The 23,689-nt window shown below is 41.0% G+C and overlaps 1 protein-coding gene across 1 annotated transcript in view; it reads left to right on the top strand.

Moving 5' to 3' along the window:
- Window positions 1-19,971, top strand: part of gna12 (G protein subunit alpha 12) — a 32,537-nt gene extending 12,566 nt beyond the window's left edge. The window contains exons 3-6 of the mRNA XM_004065971.4: window positions 10,606-10,656; window positions 10,737-10,937; window positions 15,591-15,797; window positions 16,876-19,971. Coding sequence (XP_004066019.1) covers window positions 10,606-10,656; window positions 10,737-10,937; window positions 15,591-15,797; window positions 16,876-17,037 — 621 coding nt within the window. The 3' untranslated portion in view covers window positions 17,038-19,971. The remainder of the gene's footprint in view (window positions 1-10,605; window positions 10,657-10,736; window positions 10,938-15,590; window positions 15,798-16,875) is intronic.
- The last annotated feature ends 3,718 nt before the right edge of the window (window positions 19,972-23,689 follow it).

Below are 23,689 nucleotides of genomic sequence, written 5' to 3'. Positions count from 1 at the left end.
ACTTTTTTTTATTTTTATATTTGGAGACTTTCCAATGGTGTAATTATTTTCCTCTTGCCTGGAACTGAGGCTGGTAAAGTGGAGCCCCGTGGAGGTTCATCTCTAGTCGCATGCAGCCAACACAATCTGAAGCAGCTCGTAAATGACAGAGCAGTTCTTTTCCTTTGTAACTCCATATTAAGCACACACTGATCAACACGAGAGAGGCCTCTGGATTTCCTTATTGTGCAGTCAGTTTAAAAAGATGGAAGATGAAGTCATGTTTTAAATAAAAACGTTGCAGTTTTGTTCAAGCATGCTTTCTGTTCGTTCTGCATATTATTTGACAGCTTCAGATGTGATCTGTAATGCGTGCGGTTGTTGGTAGATGGGGTTCCGAAGTTGGTTACTCAGGTTTTCTGGTCTATCATTTTTTAATTCTTTGCTCCTTGGAGGTTTTTCTATGTCTGAAGGACTGTAGTTTCTGAAGTATAAGTCGCTATGGAGTAAAAAATCACAGGAGCTTAAAAATGCATTATAAGGAACAAAAAGTCATAAACAAGTCGCTCCTGAGTATAAGTTGCACTTTTGGAAGAGAAGTGCAACGCTTCGGAATCCTGATATTTTTTAGGCTGTTTCAACTGAATGTATTCCCCTCCATGACTGTTTTGGAGGGTGTTTCTTCTTCTGCATTGCTGTCAGTCGCAGAAACTGTTACACACACCTACAGTACCCTCTAGTGGTTGTCAGTAGGAAACAAGCGCTATAGCACGATCGATTGTTAGTGGGGAAATAACCTACAAATAGGTCTCTACTGAAAATAACACACACCCCTGGCCAAACTATGGAAAAAAAAACAACAACACTGTTAATACTCCAAAAAATACGGAAAGTAAAGTTTGGGGAAATATGAGCTTGAAAAAAAATTTTTTTTAATTATTTTTTTAGCCAGGTACAACAGATACATAACAGCCCAGACCAACTGTAATGACCCAAAGTGGTTGAACAGAATGCTGTGAATGAGTGCTCACCACACTGCAGCACCAGCTGTTTTCGCTGTCTGCCCGCACTGTGGCAGCTGCTTTTGTTTGCGCTGAATGGCCAGTGACACGGCGGCTCTAACGTCTTCCCAGCGCCGCAAGCTTGACCTTTCACCTCGTCTTTACGTTTATCGTGGACGAAACCATCTATAGTCGGGTAAGAGCCACTTCCTCGCACTTAACATGCTGCCCGTGTGACATGAACAGCTTTAGGTCAGACTGCTTTGTCTTATCTGTGGTTGGTGTGGGATGAGGCACAAAGAAAAACATTTAAAGGAGTTATTACTTTTTGTGGTTAAATAAACATTGCAAAAATAGCTGCAAACAAATGTCTTTTTCTATGTCCAAATGGAGAGATGAAACCATCTTTTCTGGAGAAGTTGTGGCGTAGCATTTATTTCACATGACTGATCACATAAAATGTTCATTTTTCCTGCCTCTGGAGAACAAACGTGGTCAGTATTAAGCTGACATAAGAAAAAAAATCAAACTTGCCCAAGGAAAAGCTGCTGTGGAGATAAATCAGGATAGCTTAAGCTTTGTTATCATCTCCCAGGTTTGCTTGAAGGTATTAGAAAAACATGCATCTTTTACGACTTTTTGTATCAGTGCAGCTCTGCAGAATCCAGCCTCTACTGCTGTGCTTTTTTGATTTGACATTTTACAGTTTTTCTGACTCGAAACAAAAATATCTTTAGAAGTCAAAGGCGACTAAAGTTGGTGGATTTCTCTCTGAATAAATACCCACAGCTTCTTCTACAATAATTGATAGCAATTATAAATTTCCCTGCGTCGGAGGCCAGCAGAAAACACGTCAGATTTAGGACTCCACAAATCTGAGCTGCTGCAGGCACACCAACAAATCTCATTACTAACGGCCCGAACTCTCATACTTTTGGGTTTTTCTCACCATTCTTTCATGCCATGCCCTACTGTGTTTTTCAAAAATGCATACAGAGAAAGTAAAAAGAAAAAGGAAACACCGAATGTTCTTGCTTTTGTCATTCTGCCGCTTCTCCTGCCACGCACCGAAGACGGGGTTGAAATGAAAGATAAAGTTCTTCTGAGGCTGATAACATCCCTGCCTGTTTCCATAAGTGCAAGAAAGAAGCCTGTTAGTTATTTATGGAACAGACAGTTCCTCAAGTTTAATCGTGCAGTTGAGCGGTATTTTCTTCCAAACGCTCCCACTCAGTGTGTTTGACATGCTAATGAGAAGTGTTGCAGTGGGGTGACATTGTGTTGCATAAAAATCTGACTTTGGAAGAAATGTACCCCTCTATAAATGTGTGTGTGTGTGTGCATCTTTTTATTTTGGCTAAAAATGACATCATCGTAATTAAAATACTACTTAGAATGCTTTTACAAGAGATATAACTATTATATGTACTTTTCAACCACACAATACATGGTGGCATACAAGTGGCTCTACGTTTAAAACAAATGTAGAGCCACTTGTCAACAAAAAAAGGGACAATTCAGGAAGTTATAGCTATATTTTTACCTTTTACAAAAGAATTGTGTGCTGTATGTCCTTACAGCCTATAGACATATTCAGACATATTCATTCTCTTTGGTCAAAGCGACGATGGTTCAAATGCTGCTCGCTCTGAGCGCAAATTGATTGAAATGTCTGTCTGTGTTCGGGTTTGCTTGGTCTGCCATCAACATACCTGGCCAATAAAGCCAGCTTAAATTATACCCAGACAAAAAAATATAAATAAAATATGAAGTCCTAAAAACGAAAAGACTATAGCATTAAATGCTTAAAATAAGCATGCAAGGTGTAAATAAAAACAAAAGAAGTAGGGTATTTTTAAACAATTTATCACAAGAGTTGTATGTTCAATGGAGGACAAAAACGAATCAAACTAATTAGCCATTCCAGATAGCTTTTTCAGTCCAGCAATAACAAGCCAGATCCACCGTAGTCCAAAAGAAGAAGAAAAAAAAGAAAAAATATGACGGTACATATGTTGCAAATCTGTGCAGGTGGTTGATATTAGTTGGATGAAGGTGTAAAGTTGAAGTTGCCTCATTTTGACAGCACGGGACACTGGACTGTCCACTGTTAGTTAGTTACACCTGTTTAACTGCTATTAGGGCCATTTCTAACCACTCAATCACACAGCAAGACATCAGTCCTTACTTACCATTAACTCTTTATGAGAAGGTGACTGAGTGAGCGTGACGTCACCCGTATAAAATGAATCCAGCTCCAACCAAATGAAGTCATTTTTCGGTACAGATGCTGCCATGTTGGAATCAGAAATTGTCAATAAGCAGCAATTGGTCCGAGTTGGACTGAGTAAACGTTTCTATGGTAACCACCCTTGTCAAGCAGGAGTGAGCTTGATGGAAGTCAACACCCCTACAACTGAAACCATGCTTGGGTGAATCTGTCAATCAAAACGCTTTGTCAATCAAACGTTCAACATGCTTTTATTGAGGCAACTGATTGGTCAGTCTATAACTCGAACAACCTGCACTACAGGCAGAACATAATGAAAAGAATTAGCAAAAACATGTTAAAACGGGAATCAGAGTCAGAATGGCATTTCTGACAAATATAATGACTGAATGATAGCTGTATATTTCTCTATGGAAGTCCATGGGATTTTGCCTTTTTGAGACCAGCAGGTACTTCCTGTTTGGATGGAGGGGTCACTCACTCCAGTTGTCATGTACAGTCAACGGTCTTTACTGAATTATAACCTGCTTAAAACTAAGAATTAAAATCAAGGTTTTTAAGTGTTGTTGGATCACGAAATGTACGGTGGCCCTGAAGGGCAAATCGCATCAACAAATTACTTTGCACCAAACCATATTCAAAATCACAGCAACAAATAAAAAAATAAAAAACATTACATTTTAGAAATCAAAACAAAAACAAATATTTTTAGAAAACAAAAGTTATTTCCAGAAATTAAAATGAAATTACAAAATCAAACAAAATAAGAAACCAGAAAAGGTGGGTATCATGGGACACCACTGATTGGATGATGATGTTTATGGGTTTTAAAATATAATCTTGTTTTGCTTTTACATTTGTCGTCTTTATCTTTAATATGTTTCTGCTTTGAGTCATTTGTTTGATGTGATTTGTCCTTCAGGGCCACCGTAGAACCAGCCTCCTTTAAGCTTTTATTTTTAGGGAGTCACCTTTTATGGCCTGCTTTCGCCAGTCTTGTGAGCAGCTTTTTAGACAGTTGAAGTGGTGTAAGTAACGTTGCGGTTCGGGTAGTGATAGAAAATATGAGCAGCATCAGCCCTCTCCTGTAATAATACAAGTAAAAAATGTGCTGAGCCAGATCCTGTCCTCCGCATTTTCCGCTCTTGAGAGGTTTTCCGGGGATACCACAGTCAGCTTTTCCCAGGCACAGCTGGAGCTCCGCGGACCGTTGGCCAGCGGGAGGAAGGAACTCTGAAGAGGAGGGTAATAAAACAAAAAGATCTAAAGGAAAGTAGAGATGAGTAGAGCTTTATGAAAGAAGAGACTCACAGAGGGAGAGACGGTAAAAGTAGTGAACGCAAGCAAAGGCCGTTCTCTCAGCCCACCACACCCAGATACACACACAGTTGAATATAGGAAGTAAACAGCAGGATCTGCATTCGGCAATGGAAACCGGCCGTACATCAAGCCCTGATGGTGGCGATTACCGTTGTCATCAGCTGCACAGATGCCCTAAATGCCCAGAGGAATAAAAAGCTGGATGTTGTGATTCAGCGAAAGCACTTCTCAGGATGTGGAAGCCTCAAATTTTAACTTAATATCACAGCAGAGGAAGAAAAAGAGACGTGAATGAGCAGATGAGCATCTACTAGAGACCAGCCTCGATCGTTTCTCCATGACTTTGTCTTTGAAATTGTACTTATTTGTTAGTAAACATCTCATAATACAAAATGTGTCGTTTCAGCTTTCAATCTCTAATAAAAAGCCCAAAGCCAATTCTAGAAACCGTTGTACTCTAAATATCTGGAAACACGAAGTCCTACAGTAAGAATGATATTGTCTTACTTTAAAAAGAGTTTTGTGCTTACAGCAAATGGACTGGTCACAATGTCTTCATGAAACTGTTTTTACCAGGTGTTTGTTTGGCCTTTCCTACATTATGCATGTAGATTGTTTTGATTTTAGTAGATAGATGGATAGATAGATGGATGGATGGATAGATGGATAGATAGATAGATAGATAGATAGATGGATAGATAGATAGATAGATAGATAGATAGATAGATAGATAGATAGATAGATAGATAGATAGATAGATAGATAGATAGATAGATAGATAGATAGATAGATAGATAGATAGATGACTTTATTAATCCCACAATGGGGAAATTTCATTTATCTGTGGCAGCAACACAACATTCAGAAATAATCTATATAATATAACATCAATAAAGGACATCACAAATGACATTTAAATGACAATTAAAAATGACAATTAAAAATATTACTAAAATTATTGTGAAAAATTATTATCAAAAATGAGATTCTTATTAAATAAAGAAATAAATATTAAATATCAAATAAATACAGCTGTAAAAGTGTAAAAAACATGCGGTCTGTAAAAAAACATAACAAATTTTTTTTCAAAATACAGAAATAACTAATGAAGTTCACACCAAAAACAAAAACAAACAACTGTTTAGGAATAAAAAACAATTTAAAATTGAAAAACAACTACAACAAAAGAAAATAAATAAATGAGTGAATGAAAAAACACCCTGGGACCGTGGAGTGTCACTTTGACACGGTGTTGTACAGTCTGATGGCTGTGGGGAGGAATGACCTGCGGTAGCGCTCCTTCTTACACTGAGGGTGCAACAGTCTTGTGCTGAAGGAGCTGGTCAGCGCCTCTACAGTTTGGTGCAGGGGGTGGGAGGGGTTATCCATGATGGATGTCAGCTTAGCTAACATCCTCCTGTCCGCCACCTCCTCGATGGACTCAAGTGTGCAGCCCAGGACAGAGCCGGCCTTCCTAACCAGTTTGTTAAGCCTCTTCAAGTCTCTGCCTGCACTGCCCCCCGCCCAGCACACAACTCCATAAAGGAGTTACCATAGTTTAGCACCATAGTATTATGGTGCACATTAGTTATACACTACTGTTGGTAATGCTTTCTAATAAGACTCACTATTAAAGTAGTTGTAAGACATGAACAAGCATGTATAATGTGTTTATAAGCCTTTATAAGACATTTATAAAATATCTATTAGCATTTGAGAAGCTTAACTAGACATGAGACATTTTTAACATTTATAGCTTAATAGCACTTTGAAATGACTACTAAATGCCTTAGAACGGCTTTTAACCAACATCTGCGAATGTTTTATGAATGTCCCATAAAAGTTGTTTTATAAATGTCTTATTGAAGCTAATAAACACATTATTAATACTTATTATTGTTTAGTAAGGAATCATACTATACAGCGATATATAGTGTAGACAGTCCATAATGTTCTCTTTTTTTACCGGTAATATAATTTCTCTTGGTTTAAAGCTTATTCCAGCTTCCCCAATTTTTTAAGGGGGCAATTCTGCTGCCAGACACATTATTGATAATGTTTTTCATTTGAAACCTGCCTAAATTTGATATCTACAAGATCCATTACCTTTTTGATGGCAAAATGTGAATCAGCAAATGCTCTTAAATCTGGACCACTGGAAACTGTCAGAAATAGAATGGGATGGTGTAAGTAAAGTATTAAATATGACTTTTTTTTTTGACTCTATTGACTTAGTTTTAGCAGGGAAGTATATGTGTACCAAGATTATCTGAAAAAAACCCATCATGTTTTGCTTTCTCCTCAGAAAGTGGATGAAAATGTTTGCTTCTCAAAAGCACAGGCAGCACATATTCTTTAAAATCAAATTCATTTAAAAAAATGTTGAATGTTTTACGGTTCTTTGTATTTTCCATCCCTGATCGAACTTAAAAGCCAAACCACATATGACTTCTAATTTAATATGCTCTCCCTGTGGTCACTTTGTGGGCAAAATATGTCATTTTGTGTACATTTATATTTTCTTGACAGTAATTTGTGCAAATTATGTTTCTACGTTTGAAAATTAACATCTTTTGTCAGAAAGCTAATTTAAAAAAGGATTCTTGTAAGAACAATTTTCTAATTTGTCTTCTTTTGGGTTTGTCTCATAAATATAAGGAAAAAAAACACGTTCCACCTTAAAAAGTGATTAAAAAAGCATTTGTCTTTTTTCCCACCAAAAGACAAAAGCTTTTGACTGGTTATTGTAAAGAAGTGGATGTGTGGCATAAACCCGAGTGCCGACATGCACACACTGCACAATGTGAGCTTATTCAGGTCATTGCCGTAATAAAGCCCCTAATCTACTCATGTACAGCATGAAAGGAAACAGTCCTCCTCCTCGTTTTTTTCCCCAACTACACTCACACACACCTTCTACCGCAGACAAGGAGGCTCAGCTGATCGTTTATTACCAAACCTCTGCTCCACATCACTAAAGGCCTAATGAAGACGACCTGTGTTGATGTTTCTATAGCGTGAATGATGAAATGCTGCTACAGACAGTTAGTTGCCGGTGAGCTGTCTGTAGCAATGTGCCGTCTGTCTTTGTTTGCATGCGCCTGTTCCTCCATCTCGGGGAATTCCCCTTTAGCCTCCAAAAAGCCCCCCCCTTTCCCACTGCCCAGGTCCTGCCAAACCAATCGGAGTCTTCCGTTTTTGTGTTTCCTTTTTGCTGTGACCCTACAGATCAGCAACGGGGTCACGGCCTCGCGTTCCCCCCTCCCGCTGAGGTCTCTCGTCCTGCCTGTCGAGGCTTGTATCTGGTTGGGGTGGGGGTGGGGTGTCAGTTTAGGGAAATCCAAACTTTTTGTCAAAGTTTGGGAAAAGTTGGAGCAGTTTTTTTTTTTTTTTTTTTTTTTTTTACAGCAGAGTGATGAAAGGACCAGAAAGGCTCTGTCTGGCCTGCGTTTTCCTCCCTCCCCCACGTCTCCCATTTTTCACACGCAAACAGCTGCTTCCTGTTGAACGGAGAAGAGACAGAGGGGAAGAGTGGGAATCGACTTTTTACTATTGTCAGGAATCAGTCGGATTCCAGTTTGAACTTTTCAGTTTTCATCTTTGCGTTTGAAACTCATAAAACAACCCCCCCCCCGCCCCATGTCGGCAGCAAGAGTGAAGCCAGGCCGCCATGCTGCCATAACCTGATTAAACCTCCCCTCCTTCAGGACCCTCCCTCCCGGCTCCCGCTGCTTTCCATTCATTTGCGAACCGTATGAAAATCAATTAGCAGCCTCTTAAAACGTACGTGAACTGTGTAATCCGCAGAAGTGAAGATCAGCGTGTACTTAAAACCACATTACAGCTCGACAGTGGGTCGAGGAGCGCTGACAAAAATCAATGCTGACTTGATGTTCCCCCATAATGGATTACTCAACTCCAGCTTTAAGGAATTGGCTAATTGATTTTTCATAGCCATACATAGAAACGATGAGAGATCAGCTGCTGCCTGGAACAGCAGGAAGCATGGCAGCCTCGCATTCAAAAAGAAAACATGAAAATGGTTTAAATGACAGAAACGCTCCTTTATTCAGGCTCAGTGGATTTTTGCAGCCAATCTAAACAGAAAAAAACATCGAAATCAAGTTTGCTATGTCAAAATGAGATGGTGAAAAGTCGCAGGATTGTCAGACATTCACATGACATAAGAAGACTTTTAACTTCTCCGTTTTAAGAAATAAGTCTACTAAGTCACTAGATGTTTGACCTTGTGATAAGTATAGGGAATATAAAGATTACCTTATTTTGTCTCTTCTAAATGTCCTACAAAATGACGTGTTTGTGAACTTTAGTCTGCCTGATTCTGTTCAGAAGACACTCTAGCAGCTGGACATTTTGATAATATTCTGATTTTCAAAGCCAACAGTCTCACAATGGTTTATTTAGTTTGTGTTTTAGAGCCTGCTTTTGTTTTTTACCTCTACAAAGTCCTCCAATTCTTCTTTTCTGGTAGTCTGTTTTTGATCTGTCGTCAACACAAAAGCAGAGAAAACCACAGAGAGATTTGTGTTTGTTTGTTTTTTTGTGTCATTTCTAGCTGTATATTTTGTTGGCATGTCTGTTTCGCTGTGGTCCGAACACGGCTTCTTTTTGACATCACAGAGGACGGAAGTATCTGCATCCAATTACAGTGGAAGTAAAATCATCCATGCTTATGAAGCAAATTCATACATTTGTAAATCTTGCAGGCTAAAGAATAGGGGTAGGGGGGTAAGGGTTTTCACCATTGACTGTATAAAGGAACTGGTCTGAGTGACTCCTCCCCCTCACATTCCAGATAGGAAGGACCTGCCTGTTCCAAAGAGCCAAAATCTCATAGACTCCTGTAGAGAAATAAACAGCTGTCACTCAGTCATCATATTTATCAGAGAGACTGATACTTTTGATTGACAGGTTATCCCGAACCCGCTTTCAAGTGGGTGTGGACTTCCAACAAGTTCTCTCCTGATTGGTGAGAGTGGTTGCCATGGAAAGGATGACTAGACCAACTCGGACCAACCAATTGATGTCCTCTGGCTCTAATGTGGCGGTGTCCATGTGGCCAAAAAAAATGCAGACCAAATTGACCTCATTTGTTTGGAGCTGGAAGAAAGCCGTTTTCTATGGGTGACGTCACACTCACTCAGTCCAGTTGTCGTATACAGTCAGTGGTTTGAACACATCTCTGCTTTTCTGCATCTGCCTTCTTTTTTATATAAATAAACACAAACTTAATGTGTTTATTTTTATTGTGGGTGACTGTATCCAGCCAGTGTCTGTTTATGGTTTCAAATCCATAGCAAACAAATAGCTGCACACTACATTACTGCTTTTTTTTTTAAGGATAAACGGCCATTAAAGGTCAGTTATTGAAAGCCCAACTCAGTCCTATTCCATCTGATCAGTAATGAAAGATAGAATTATAACCTCCATTTCGCTCTGTTTTGTTTGTCTTTAGTTCAGGGGGAAAATCTCTGCTCGGTTTCCTAATCTTGTGGTTGGAAAAGATGATAAAAGCGACGTCTGACTGTGCAGTTTTCTACACTAAAACAAAGGAGCCCATGGAAGTTCAGACTCCAATAAACCTGAGCTGAACTGTCTGCTGGAACTCCCTGAGGAGGTGCTGGAAGGAGCCTCTTGACATATCAAGTACCCATTATTCTGATCACCTCGGGCTGTATGTTGACCGATGATGAGGCGTCGGCCCAACGTGGGCCACGTAAACAGCCGCCTCTTCAGGAGCCGGTTGCGCATTAGCAGTGCTGTGCTGCTGGTCACGTCAGTCCAAACAAGCGGCTGCATGCTGATATGATTATGGCTGGTCACATGGTCCCCCGCCTCTCGTTGCACTGAGTGATGAAAGATATCATTCAATCAAGAGCCCACTCTTCTCTGAAATAATTATTTGCTAAGGAAAATGTACAAGAAATGAAGTCGGTCAACTAATGAGATTAAGGGCTGTAATTTCATTATTTGGGCAATTTGTTTCCCTAATGTTTCATAAGATGAGTCAAGCGCTTGGTGGGTCAATGATGGGTTTTTCTTTCTTTTCTGCAGAGTGAGTCCGTCAAGTACTTCCTGGACAACTTGGATCGAATTGGACAACTGGTGAGTGTGAGCGAGCGTGTCGCACAATATTTCAGTTTGGTTTCTCTCAGGTTTAGAAGATCATCCTCTTCTTTCTTCAGAACTACATTCCCAGCAGGCAGGACATTTTGTTTGCCAGGAAGGCCACCAAAGGGATCGTGGAGCACGACTTCGTCATCAAAAAGATTCCCTTTAAGATGGTGGACGTCGGCGGTCAGAGGTCGCAGAGGCAGAAGTGGTTCCAGTGTTTCGACGGGATCACCTCGATTCTCTTCATGGTGTCGTCATCCGAGTACGACCAGGTACGCAAACGGAGACAGAGGAAAGAGGGGTTGGAGGAAATGAAGGAGTGTACGCTTTGATGATGAGACTGAAAGAGAAAGATGAACAGCATCGGGATGATGGAAACTATAGACCAGGGGTGGGCAATTATTTTAACTTGGGGGCCACATTGGGTTCTAAAATTCGATAGAAGGGCCTGACCAGGACCACATGTGTGGAGTGAAAATGATATAACATGGAATTTAGATGAAAACATTTATATTGAAAATTATATTCTAAAACAGAATATTCTAGAGTTTTTAGTTTTTGTTCCCATTTTAGATCTCTTTTTTTATTGTGAAGCCCTTTGGTACCTTCAAGGAGTTGTAAAGTGCTATTTGATTAAAGTTTCATTCATTCATGGTCCTTTTAATAAAATAAATAACATTATTTATGAAATAAAGCAATGACCAAATAACACACTATGATTTTCAAAGACAAAAATTCAGGAAAAATATACTGATACATTTAAAAAACAAACAAAAAAATAGTCGATTCTCTCCCGTCGTAATCCTGATAAAGACCTTGAGGGCTGCAGCTCCTCACGTCTCACAGTTTGCACAGCCCCGCTGTGTCCTGTGCGTCTGTTTCTCATCCAGTAATTATGAAAAAAGCTCATTTCTATGTCTTCTGCTGCAGCTACTCATATATCTGCGTTACCTTTTCACCAGTACAGAGTTCCCTCGTTTATTGCAGGAGTTACGTTCTAAAAATAACCGTGATCAGTGAAATCCACGGAGAATGAATGATTACAGACTTTTATGGCAGTAAAACTCCTCACTGCCTAAATACACTTTTCTCAGACAGACATGAACATTTTCACACTTTTTCTTGTTTAAATTCTCACACCATCATAGAAATTAGTTCCAGGATCCTAGAATGAAAACAAAGATCTGATCATCCATCACAGATTTCTGATCTGATCCGCATAACGCGTTCCGCTGTACAGGAGACACGGCACGGACTGAGGAGATTGATTGACAAGGTCTCCAGCCAATCAGGACACAGAACAGGGTTGCGCTGTTTAAAAAAGGCAGCACAATCGCTCTAAAAGAATGAGCTAAACCGGGAAAGATGAACTGCGACGTAGAAAGGAAAGACTTAAGGCCCGTACACACCGGGACGAATATTCGCCAGGCGTTATTCGCCAGCGTTTTTCGCCACGTCTTTTGTGTTCACACCCAGGCGATTTTCGCTGACGATGAGCCGAGCGAACATGCAATTTCATTCCCTGACATTAGATGGCGCTTAATGTAAACAGAAATACTCCTGTACACAAGGTGGCGCTGCGCAACTTTACGATTCTTAAAGTCGCTTTTCACTCAGAAGAAGAGAGCAAGTATTTACGCGCTTGTCAGAATCAAACAAAGAAAACATGAATATTTCAAGCATCAGTAGCTCCAACTGGTACTTGGTAAGGGGATATTTAAGAATGTCCGTCATTATTTCTTCGCGGCAGTGTAGACGCTACTTGGCGTCTATCTTCTTCGCTGGTATGTGTGCTCAGAAAGGCAGTTTTGTGTTTGAGCGCCCCCAAGTTGTGTTTTACTGTAACTTCAGAAGCTCCAGACACGTGTGCAAAAGCGCAATTCTCATTGGTCGAATAGATTTCGACGCAACGCGTCGAAAAAAAAAACGAACCAGAGGCGTTTTTTTTTTTTGGACGCTTTGGCGCGTGGCGTTTTTTCGCGTCGGTGTGCACACTCTCATTGGTGCCCTTTGTTTAGTAACGAGGTGTTTCGCCGACGAAATTCGTCCCGGTGTTAACAGGCCTTTAGAGGGTTTCAGGTTGGAGCACAGACTGAGGAAGGAGGGAATAAAATGTCACGTCTTGATCGTGTGGCCCGATTAAAAAAAACAAAAAAAAACAAGGGTCTCTGATATTGTTCAGTGGGCCGGACCAAAGATGGAGGCGGGCCGGATCCAGCCCTCAGGCCGCAGTTTGCCCACCCCTGCTATAGACCATATTTTGTGAGTTAACAAATGTTTCGTTTTATCACCGGAGTGGAAATTGAAGTTGATGGAAAAAGGTTGAAGCAGCTTTTTGTAGCTCCGTTGGTTAGGTCTTGTAGGTGGAAAAATACGACATTTTATTATTAGAATATCAACAAGAACTTTCAAAGCTTAGACTGGTTTATAGTGGAGGATGAAACTGTGGCTCAAAACGGCTCATAATGTTCAACGAAAAACATTAACCTGACAAAAATTGATGAAAAAAAAACTTTGTGAAAATCAATCAATGGAAATGAAGCATTCCTGTTATTATAAAGCTCTTTAACTGAATCATTTAGAACAGCATTTTGTGATGACAGCCTCTTAAATGTAGCATTCGTTGAACTGTCTGTAAGCCTTTTCCTGCAGCTGTTAGCACAAAGTTTCCAGCACTGACACAAAAGACGTGAGTTTTAATGAAGCTTCATTTGATGGCGTGCAAACCCAGCCCCATATCCAGTCCAGTCTAGATGGAGTCCCCCTCCAGGCAAACTTTCAACACCTTTCCTCGTATAGAATGTCTCTTTGTTCCACATGATGCCTCTTGTACATCGACTTGTTACCTTCTGGGAGACGTCTGAGTCATTTCCAGTCAAGAGGGAACTTCCTGGTTGAACCCAAGTCAAATATTGTCAGAAGTGTGAATCATTTCAGTGTTGACCCTGTATAGTGTGAAGAGCAAGACGAGACGCATCTGACCCAACGATGCAGAGGACTGCACATTTTTTACCATTAAGATTGAAGTATTTTATTGAAATTAGACACTATGAGTCGATGTTTTAGAGTCTTTTTACATATAAACTTCTTTTAGAAAGTCTTGATGAAGGGGCTTTTTCTATTGATAGGTTAGTTCCTTATTAAAAGTGAGCAGCCTGAATTTCTGTTGATACCATGATTTCTGGGTCACAGTTTTGTTCCTGTGAGTATAAAGTGTGTTTTACAAAACAACACAAATTCACAAAATTATTTTTCAGTAAGCTTATATTAAGCCAGGTGTGAAGGAAAAAAACTATAAATAATAAATCCTTCCTAGATTTGTTACAACACATGTTTTTGACACTTTCAACCTAAACGGTTTATTTTAAGTATCACAATTTCCAAGAGACTTAATTTGGGGTTTTTCAAAACATTTCCTGTGAGTTGTTCCAATCAAAAAGTTTTCTATTTGTCAAACTGAGTTACCGAGTAATGATAATATTCCGATTTATTGATGTGTACCTTCTAAAAATCAGAAATGAATACATGCGACGACAAGAAAAGCAAAAACGTTAAGTCAAATTCTAAAGAAAAAAGGAAGGGCTTTACATTTGTCAGCACGAGACAGACTGGTTCATTTTTCTCTTCTTCAAGTTTGTTACAGCCTCAAAACCTAAAGTGGTGAAGTTTATGAATTTGGCAGGATTAGTCCTACCCGGAGGGTATATCTGACTCTCATAACCCTTGTGCCATCCTAGCCACTTTAACATTGGGAGTTGGGTCATCTAGACCCACCAGACAGTGCGCTGAACTTTTTTTCTTTAAAGATTTGTGACCTTCACTGGTGTCCATGGATTACATGAAATCTTTCCACCTTTATCCACCTTTGTCATGGTAGGGAGAACACGTCAATGGTCATCTTGACTCCATAGGATAGCACAAGGGTTAAGATCGGGTGTCCACATTTGGTTTATATTACCATAGTAGTTAATTCTGCTTAACTGGAGCCATGTCAAAGAGAATTAGAAAAGTCATATCGATCCATTTTGTTGGACTTTTTTATATCGCTTGTAGGAGGGGCTTGTGAAACCAGACTTTCATAGGTCGCTTTTATTTTGGAGAGTCCGCTGGAATTCTGTTTGAAAAAGCATCAAGCCAACAGCTGATCAGAAAAAGAGATTCAGGCTTTCACGTGGCTTTTTTTTCTTAATTGTTATGCTGACAGTAGGCACTGTACGATTGACCATCCCGCTCCGTATCCGGATTACTCCCACAGATCTCCACAGACCATTGGGGATGATGGTTGGACGGTAACAGTCGTGATCAGTTTTCCTTCAGTCTCAGTGGTGCATTTTATGAAAGAGCGGGATGTGAGTAGACTAGACTAGGAGTGCCTAGATGGCAGCTCAGAGCGGTGATAACAAATGTGACGTCTCTAGAAAGACCCACAAACATCACTCACTGTTTGGATGGAATGAAGTCTTGTGAGGACTCAAAGAAGCTCGGACTCTTTTGCAGCTTCAGGCAGTTTCGTTCTCTTATCTTCTCCTTCTGAAGTCGTTCCCTAAAGCTGAGGTCTCTGCTTTCCAGGGCAGGTGACATGCTGACTGCTCTGAAATGCTTTAACAGCTCCACTCTGGTCTAGAAGGTGGAGTTGGCTTTGACTTAAAACTGCAGTTAGAAGCTTGATGATAGGAACATGTTTTTTTTTGGCCCTCTCTCAACTTTTGGAATTATGAAATGGACAAGGAAGAGGCACAGGATCTGAGGCTTACACAAAGCTGTCTTTGTGGTATACTGAGGAAACTTTATTGTTCCCACAGTTGTGGCTCCATTTCAAATCAATGGTCATATGATGCCAACTGAATCCTTAATTGCTCCACAGATAAGACTTGGAGGAAACACACATACAAATACACACAGAAGTAATATGCGTGTTCTTCCAGGTCTTGATGGAGGACCGCAGGACCAACCGTCTTGTGGAAAGCATGAACATCTTTGAGACCATCGTTAACAACAAGCTCTTCCTGAACGTGTCCATCATCCTCTTCCTCAACAAAACAGACCTGCTGGTGGAAAAGATCCGAACGGTGGACATCCGGAAGAACTTTCCGGAGTTCAGAGGAGACCCGCGCAGGCTGGAGGACGTGCAGGTACACAGCTCTTTTGCTCCTCTCAGTGTGTGGATGGGCTGTTCCAGAATAAAGCCAGTCTGAAAACGCCTATGCCTCCGTGGTTGCATTTTGGTACAAAGTTAGAGTCGATGGAGGAGGAAAGCCATGTCTGAATAGTAACTATAACTATCACAGATAAAAAAGAAAGATTTAGAAAGAAAGAAATGATATTTACCACTTTAAACAATTTGACATTTAAAAGTATTTTTGTCAACTTCCTGATTAACTCCTAGAGGAATCAAAGCATAGACATCACTGTTGTTTAGGATCACTTAACAACAAATCCTGAAAATATTCTCCACAGTTTTTCCATCCTCAAAGCTTTGCTGACTACATTTCCAGTAGATCGATGACAAGCAGATATTAAATAGACACAGGAATACCTAAATAAAAATGTAACAATTAGGAAACATTCACAGTCCTCTCATCCAAACTGACAACATTGTTGTTTTATAAACGTTCACATTTTAGATCAACGTTCAGCAAACGCTTTCTGGTACGACTTTTCCACGCATGACGTCATTGATAAAAATGTTTTTGTATTATATTCCTAAATTCATATTCATTATTTTTATTTAAATTGTCAGTTTTTCAGAAGTCATTTCCATAAACTGAACTTTAGTCTCATTTTTGTCATCTCCAGGAAACACTTGATACTTTTACTTTGAAAAGGAGAACCTTCATCGACATTTTACTTTGAAGGTTTATTAGCATCCTGGGACACTAGTGTTTAGGATTTGTTCAAAAATTCAACATTATTCTGCATTTTAGGGCGATAATTACCTTGTCTGAAGTGTATTTTCACTACACTCTACTAGCTTTATAAAGATCGTGAATCAGCGATCTTGGACCTCGCAAATATTCATTCTCAAATTTTTAGGGACAGAATGCAAATATTGGAGTATTTGGATACTCATTACAGCCCCAGTAGCTCAGATCGTTATGTGCACCTCAGAGATCCCTGTGGGACGCGCTCTGACCACTCTTGTTAGCAGCACGTCTGGTCGGCCTGTAAAGGACTGATCTCCATCTCCAACTCGTCCTCTGCTCCTTCCAGGCGTTCCTGGTGCAGTCGTTCAGCCGCAAGAGGAGAAACCGGGGGAAACCACTGTTCCACCACTTCACCACAGCAGTGGACACGGAAAACATCCGCTTTGTCTTTCACGCCGTCAAAGACACCATCCTGCAGGAGAACCTCAAAGACATCATGCTGCAGTGACTGTCTCGCCATCCAAGACGGCTTCTCTGAGAGTAACTGTGAATTTAGGCTTTGAGGACTCCTGAAGCTCTGCTCACGCTGACACCACACAACCATGACTGTGCATGGGTGCAGCAGTCAGACTGAACCCCGGTCCCGTGGAGACTCAGCTTTTAACCTGTGGAAATGCGTCTGAGAGTCTGAATGTGTGTAGGGGGGTGGGAGTATCATCAGCGTGAGCGCGGAAAGTGTTTCTTCCTTTTTGTGTAAATAAAAATCCTGACAGCCGTGTCACTAAACGCAGCCAGACTGCAGCTCACGCTGCGCAGAGACAGAGCGCCAGGAGGAAGAGGCGGGGCAAAGGTTTCGGAGGCGAGCGCAGCAAAGTTTGGAAGTCCACGTGATGGAGGGGTGAGGGCGCGCACTGGTCATATGCCGTGTTGTGTGATAAGGTTGCACAAGTGCTCTTGTCAGGGCGGTTCGGCAGGGAAACGGGGGGGAGCGAGTTCTCCTGTGACCCCTGTCCTCTTCGTACGTCCGCTCTCATCTTCCCACCGTCGTTTAGAGGAGCAACAGCTGCGGAGAACAAGTCCTCCTCTCTGAGGGTCTCCCTGCGCTCCTGTCAAGCATAATAGACAGATTGTTCATCTGCCTCTCCAGCAGAAGCGGGAGACGCCTAAATGGGAGATCTTTGTTTAAGCACACACAGATCTTAGTTATGTATTACTTACGGGCTGTCTCCTTACCCCAATCCCTCCATTTCCTCGCAGCTGTACCATTGATCCACACCTAACTCCAGGCGAGAGCTTTCTGCTGCGCGGTGAGACGGCCGGCTGCCGTTTCTGTGCTGAACATGCAGGGGGAACAGCAGAAAGAGACGGAAGTGCCTCTGCAGGCGTCAGGCCTAAAGCTATGTTCACACTGGCCTCTGCAATGCATGTTCAAACGAGAGGGACCTGACTGCAGACAAGACGGCGCCTGACATCATTTGTCGGAAGGGGAATTTATACAACTTGTCTAAACAATACCCAAAAGTGTAAAAAAAAATTCTTAAGGCTTAACACAAGAAAACCCGCCAGTTGAAATTGTTGCAGTTTGGGAGTGCTTTCAGTTCTGGTGGAGGACTTCCGGTTCTGTACGTTGATGTCTGTAGCCAGGTCTTCTTGGTTCAAGCGGCCACTTCCAATAAAAGGTCTATGCAAACGTGCGTAACTGCACTTTTTGGGCTTTCACGTTTAAAACGCTTGCGTTCACCTCTCGCGATTCAAGTTACTATGACTGTTTACTGTTTCTATGTCCGTTGAACGCGCGTTGAAAGTTGAACCAGGTCAAACTTTGACCAATCAGGGACTCAGATTTGGTAGTGACATATGAATTACGTCCCTTTTCATTCACAGAAGTGCCAACTATTTAAAAAGTGATCATGGAAGACAAATGAATATCGGAATAGAGCTGTGAAAGAAAAAGCCTGGAGCCAGATTTGCACTGCTTTAGCATTTCGAACCAACTGAAGGTGGCAGACATGCGCTAGTAAACAGTAACAAAAGAAGAAGAAGAAGCCCCTCCCTGCTTGTCCAGTGTGAACATTATGGGCTAAGCATGCATTCAAGAACTTTGTGTGAACGTAGAAAGCAACAAAAACGCCATCCAAACACGTCCGACAGAAAAAAACACACCAATACTTCTTTAAATTAGCATAAAAAAGAGCTGGAGATGTTCAAATATTCAGCTGTCCTTTCCTCAGATCTGGCCTGAAGCCGCCAAAGGTCAGCTGAGGACACGGAGCAGTTTGAATGTGATCGCAGATTAGCGGCTCTTCTGAAGCACAGCTGTCAAATAGATCACACTTAGGAAAAGGAAAACGCGGATGGACGTGGGCACTTCCTCCGTTCGTTACCGGGGTTACACGACCGCCTCTGCGATCCGCTGCGACCATCTTGAGTGAATGAATTCAACTACTGTGTGACAAAAAGCACGACCTCTGGAGAGGCCTACTACACTTCAGCCATTTCCATAAAAGCTTTTCTCAGGTAGTTCTGACCAAAACATTTCCAAAGGAGTGTGAATATCAGTCCACACTAACAAATTATGGGAATTTGTTCTTGTTCCCATTTTTTATGCGTAGCCCCAATTCTGCTTCCTCTGGTTTATTATTTGAAAGGCAATCCATTTCTTTATAAACACAAACAACAAAACAAGCCTTTTAACCACTATTAACCGTTGTGCTATCTTAGATGACCCCACCCTTACATTGACGTGTTCTCCCTACCATGATAAAGGTGGAAAAATTTCATGTAATCCATGGACACCAGTGAAGATCACAAATCATTGAAGAAAAAAGGTTCAGAGCACTGTCTAGTGGGTCTAGATGACCCAACTCCCAATGTTAAAGTGCCTAGGATAGCACAAGGGTTAAAGGAAATTGCTAAAAATCTGCATTTTATCCACAAAAATAATTTTTCTGTGCAGAAATTTTTTTTTAAACCGGTTTGTTACTGAAATGTTTTGTTGTTTTATATTCATTTGGACTCAGAGGCTTTAACAGGTTGGAGGTGAAGTGCTCTTCCTGGTTTTAGGTTGAAAATCTGTCAGCAAAAACCAGACGGCAGACTTTTGTCACACCACGCTGCGTCCCATGGATTTCCTTTCAAAAACATGTCTCCGTGCTCGGCACACTCCTACTTCCTGCACATTTGAAGCTTGTAAATGAATGACACTGTAATGTTCACCCACAACTGTAAGTCTGTAACTGTTGCTGTAATGTTTGTTCTTAACTAACCTACCTTCCCCACTTCAAAAGTGTTTCTTTTTTTTTGTACTTTTTTTTTTTTTTCTTTTTAAGTGTGTCATTGCACTGGATGTGTGGGAGACGGGGTGGCAGGAAGGGAAAAGCGTCTGAGGAGGAAAAAAAGGCAATGAAACAAATAAACGGGGCCAAACAGGAAGAACCCGGAAGGTCGTTTGGTTTTTGTTTTACAGTGCCGACACGGCACGCTTCTTTGTTTTCATTTCATGTTTAAAGAAAGAAATGCTGAAAAGTGTGGAAAATTTTCACACAAACCCCCATAATGTCTATCATTAACCATCTGTTTACACTAGAGGCTTTGCTTCTGATTCCGGACATGGGACGAGTAATGTCGCCCCGATCCGCTGCAGAGGCGAGCTGTGGGCCCTCACCCCCCAAAATGTAATATGACGCTCATTAAGGAGGGCTATCAGAGCGCCGGGCCTGAGAGCCAAGCTGAAGTTTGGCCATATCTTCGTTACCCAGCAGAGCCTGACCTTTGCTTTGGCTTTTTAATCAGTGGAGCTCCGCCGTACAACAGCCTCCTGAGGCAGGGAGGGGTGCACGACCAGCACTTCTAGTTTTAGAAATCCCACTTCCACATAGATTTGCACCCAAAAAGATTTAAGGTCTATACCAGTCATGAGAAACGTCTGACAAACTGTGAGATGTGTGGCAAACACGCACAGAAAAACATGACTTTGTGAACATGTAGGCTCAGACGGGGAGGGACAGACAAAAGGAGGAAGAGTAAATACAAGAAAAAGTAAGAGCGTGGAGGGAGGAGGAGGAGGTTCTGTTTCCTCTGGAGTCCGCTTCCCTCCCCGAGCCTAAAATGGAGCGGCTGAAGCAGCGACATCCCTCCCTCCGCCTGCTTTCAGCTCCCAAACACACATCAGAGGGCAGCCAACCCGCCTCCCCAGCGCTGCTGTCCTGCAGAGGAAGAAAGCAGGAAGCTGGGGGGAAAAAAAACAATCCCTCCCCAGTGGTTTCTGAAACGCTGAAAAGCACAGCTTTCCTGAGGCGGGACATTTTGTTCTAATGTTACATTCGGTTTTATCTGCAGCCCATCAAACGCAGGTTTTCCTTTCAGAGCTTTTTGTTCCAAAATCACAACTTTTAGCTCCAGAAAAGACTTTTATGTTGATTGTAATCTCATGCAGCACAGTTTTTTTCTGATTTTTTTTTTCTTAAATTCTTTTTATATATATATATATATATATTATAGTGAAAAAGCAAAGCTGGAAAACTTCAAACTTTTTGCTGTCACTCTGAACCTTCAGGCATTAGGAAGCCTGCGCTTACAAACTGCACTGCAAAAACAGATCTTTTAGAAAGAAGTCAAAAATTCTTACCCCACAGGCAGATTTTTTGTAAATAAGCACAAAAAAAACTGCCAGTGAGGTAAGGATAATATTCTTACCAAGAATTTGTATTTTATAAAAGTAATTCTAGTCACTGAGACGTTTTCTCAAACTACGATTATTTTGATTAATGAAAAACTTCAAACTATTTTTTCATAAAACAAAGTCTTTTTACTTTCCTAAGATTGACTTTTTGCAGTGTGCATGTTTATTGCTGTCCCATTGTGGCTACACTGCTGTCAGGACGCCAGACACAATCATTTTCTTCTCTTTTCTGTTTTTTCTTTCTAACCTGCGGTTGGTGGATTTTAATCTCCCAAGACTTTGTGAACCTTTTTTTCACACCAACATGCTGTCACTTTAATCCGCTTTTTATTTGCTTTACACTAATTCACTTAAACAAATCAAAGTCCTTTTTAAGACGGATCATTGTAACGCTGTGACTTGCTGTAGGCTGCGAGGAAAGCCGGTTAATGACAGTATAATTAAGCTGCTGCTGCTGCTGCTGCTGCTGCTGCTGCTGCTGCTGCTGCACCACATAAATCCTCCATCCAAAGGTTATTGCTGTACCAGCTGCAATATTTCACACACAATGTGGTTTCACAAATGCATTGGCTGCTTTGAAATGATCAGAGCTGCCTCACCAGTGTGTTGGTTGATTTGTGTGTGTGTGTGTGTGTGTGTGTGTGTGTGTGTTTGTGTGTATGTGTGCTTTGAGTGTGAGTACATGTGTGAGAGTAAGTGTGGTCTCATGACTCTGGTTAAGCTGATGTTTCCCGGGGCTGTTTTGATTGGACCTTCAGCTGAACTCTGATATTTAATAATGAGCAGCCCGTGCCACACACACACACACACACACACACACACACACACACACACACACACACACACACACACACACACACACACACACACACACACACACACACACACACACACACACACACACACACACACACACACACACACACACACACACACACACACACACACACACACACACACACACACACACACACACACACACACACACACACACACACACGATGGCTGACCAAATGACTGAATCACACAGTGAACTTTAAACAACTAGTTGCTCATTAGCTGATGATTTGACCATGACACATGGCTGCTCTCCAGGCTGCTGCATCATTAAGCCACTTATGTTTTACTTCACACTGACGCTCGCATGAACTCTGACATGGTATCAACTTTTTACGCAACATTTTTACTGGCATCGTGTAGCATTACGGGAAGAGAAACGCAAGAAAGCACGGGCATTCAAATGTGGGTTTTTTAAAACTTCCACCAAATGTGTGTCTACTTCTAAATTTTTAATTTTGGAAATGTTGAGGTTTATTGGAGCCCCTCCCCACCCCAAAAAAACATTTTTTTTAATTAAAAAGTAATTTTAAAAGGCATCGAAAGGCTAACATTAATGATTTGGTGGAAAGATGTCTCCACCTGCTGGTGCAGTTGAAAAACTGCAACAACTATTATTTTACTAGCAAAAATCACAAGAACATTTTTACAACATTTTTAAATCTTCTCCTAAAATAAAATAAAAATAGACAGCACTGTGCCAAGTAATAATGAAACATCTTAACCCTTGTGCTACCTTAGATGACCCCACCCTTACATTGACGTGTTCTCCCTACCATGACAAAGGTGGATAAAGGTGGAAAGATTTCATGTAATCCATGGACACCAGTGAAGATTACAAATCATTGAAGAAAAAAGGTTCAGAGCACTGTCTAGTGGGTCTAGATGACCCCACTCCCAATGGTAAAGGGCCTAGCATAGCACAAGGGTTAAAAATGTTTTTTGGTAGTTACCACATGTGTCAGATTCAATGTAGCTTAGAGAAACATCCAAAGAAGCATTTTCTGTATTATTAGGCTCATATTATAGGACATTAGGAATTAAATTCTCCCTTTTATATTTCATGTATTTAAGACTGAGTTTTTATTTGCATATATACTTTTTTAGTGGCTGCAGGTCCTTATAAAAAAAAACTCTTAAGCTTTAGGAACACAAAGCTCCCATCCTCCCATGGCTGGTTAGAAAATCAATGAGCCACTTGATTGGTCTTTGGCACGCCCAAAGCATCCTTTTTTTATTATTTCTTCAAAAAAAAAGGTGTAACTGTAAAATAGCTCTGATGCAGACCAACAATCACACTTTACAGCAAGTACAGAATTTTTTTTTTCAAAAGTAGTAGCTGGTATTCTCTGTGGTAAGTTGGAGTTAAACTCTCAAGCTTTGCCAACTCAGAAGTGATGAATGGAGGAAACACAAAATAATGCAACACAAAACAGTTCATACATGTCTATAACCTGTATCCCAACCCCCCTCCCCAGTTTTTTTCTTATTCCCACTGAAATGGTTTTCAGTCTGATTCTGTGGAGCGTCTCAAAAACAGAAATGCAGTAAGTGTCCTTTAGACTGTATGTAATAAAAACCAAACCCATGTGTTTTTAGACACACAAGAACACAGACAGTTCTCTGCTTAAATACAGACCCT

Source organism: Oryzias latipes, chromosome 1 (assembly GCF_002234675.1).
Source record: "Oryzias latipes chromosome 1, ASM223467v1".
NCBI classification, from domain to species: domain Eukaryota; kingdom Metazoa; phylum Chordata; class Actinopteri; order Beloniformes; family Adrianichthyidae; genus Oryzias; species Oryzias latipes.
The sequence above is the reverse complement of the archived record's forward strand: the minus strand, read 5'-3'. Positions and strand labels throughout refer to the sequence as shown.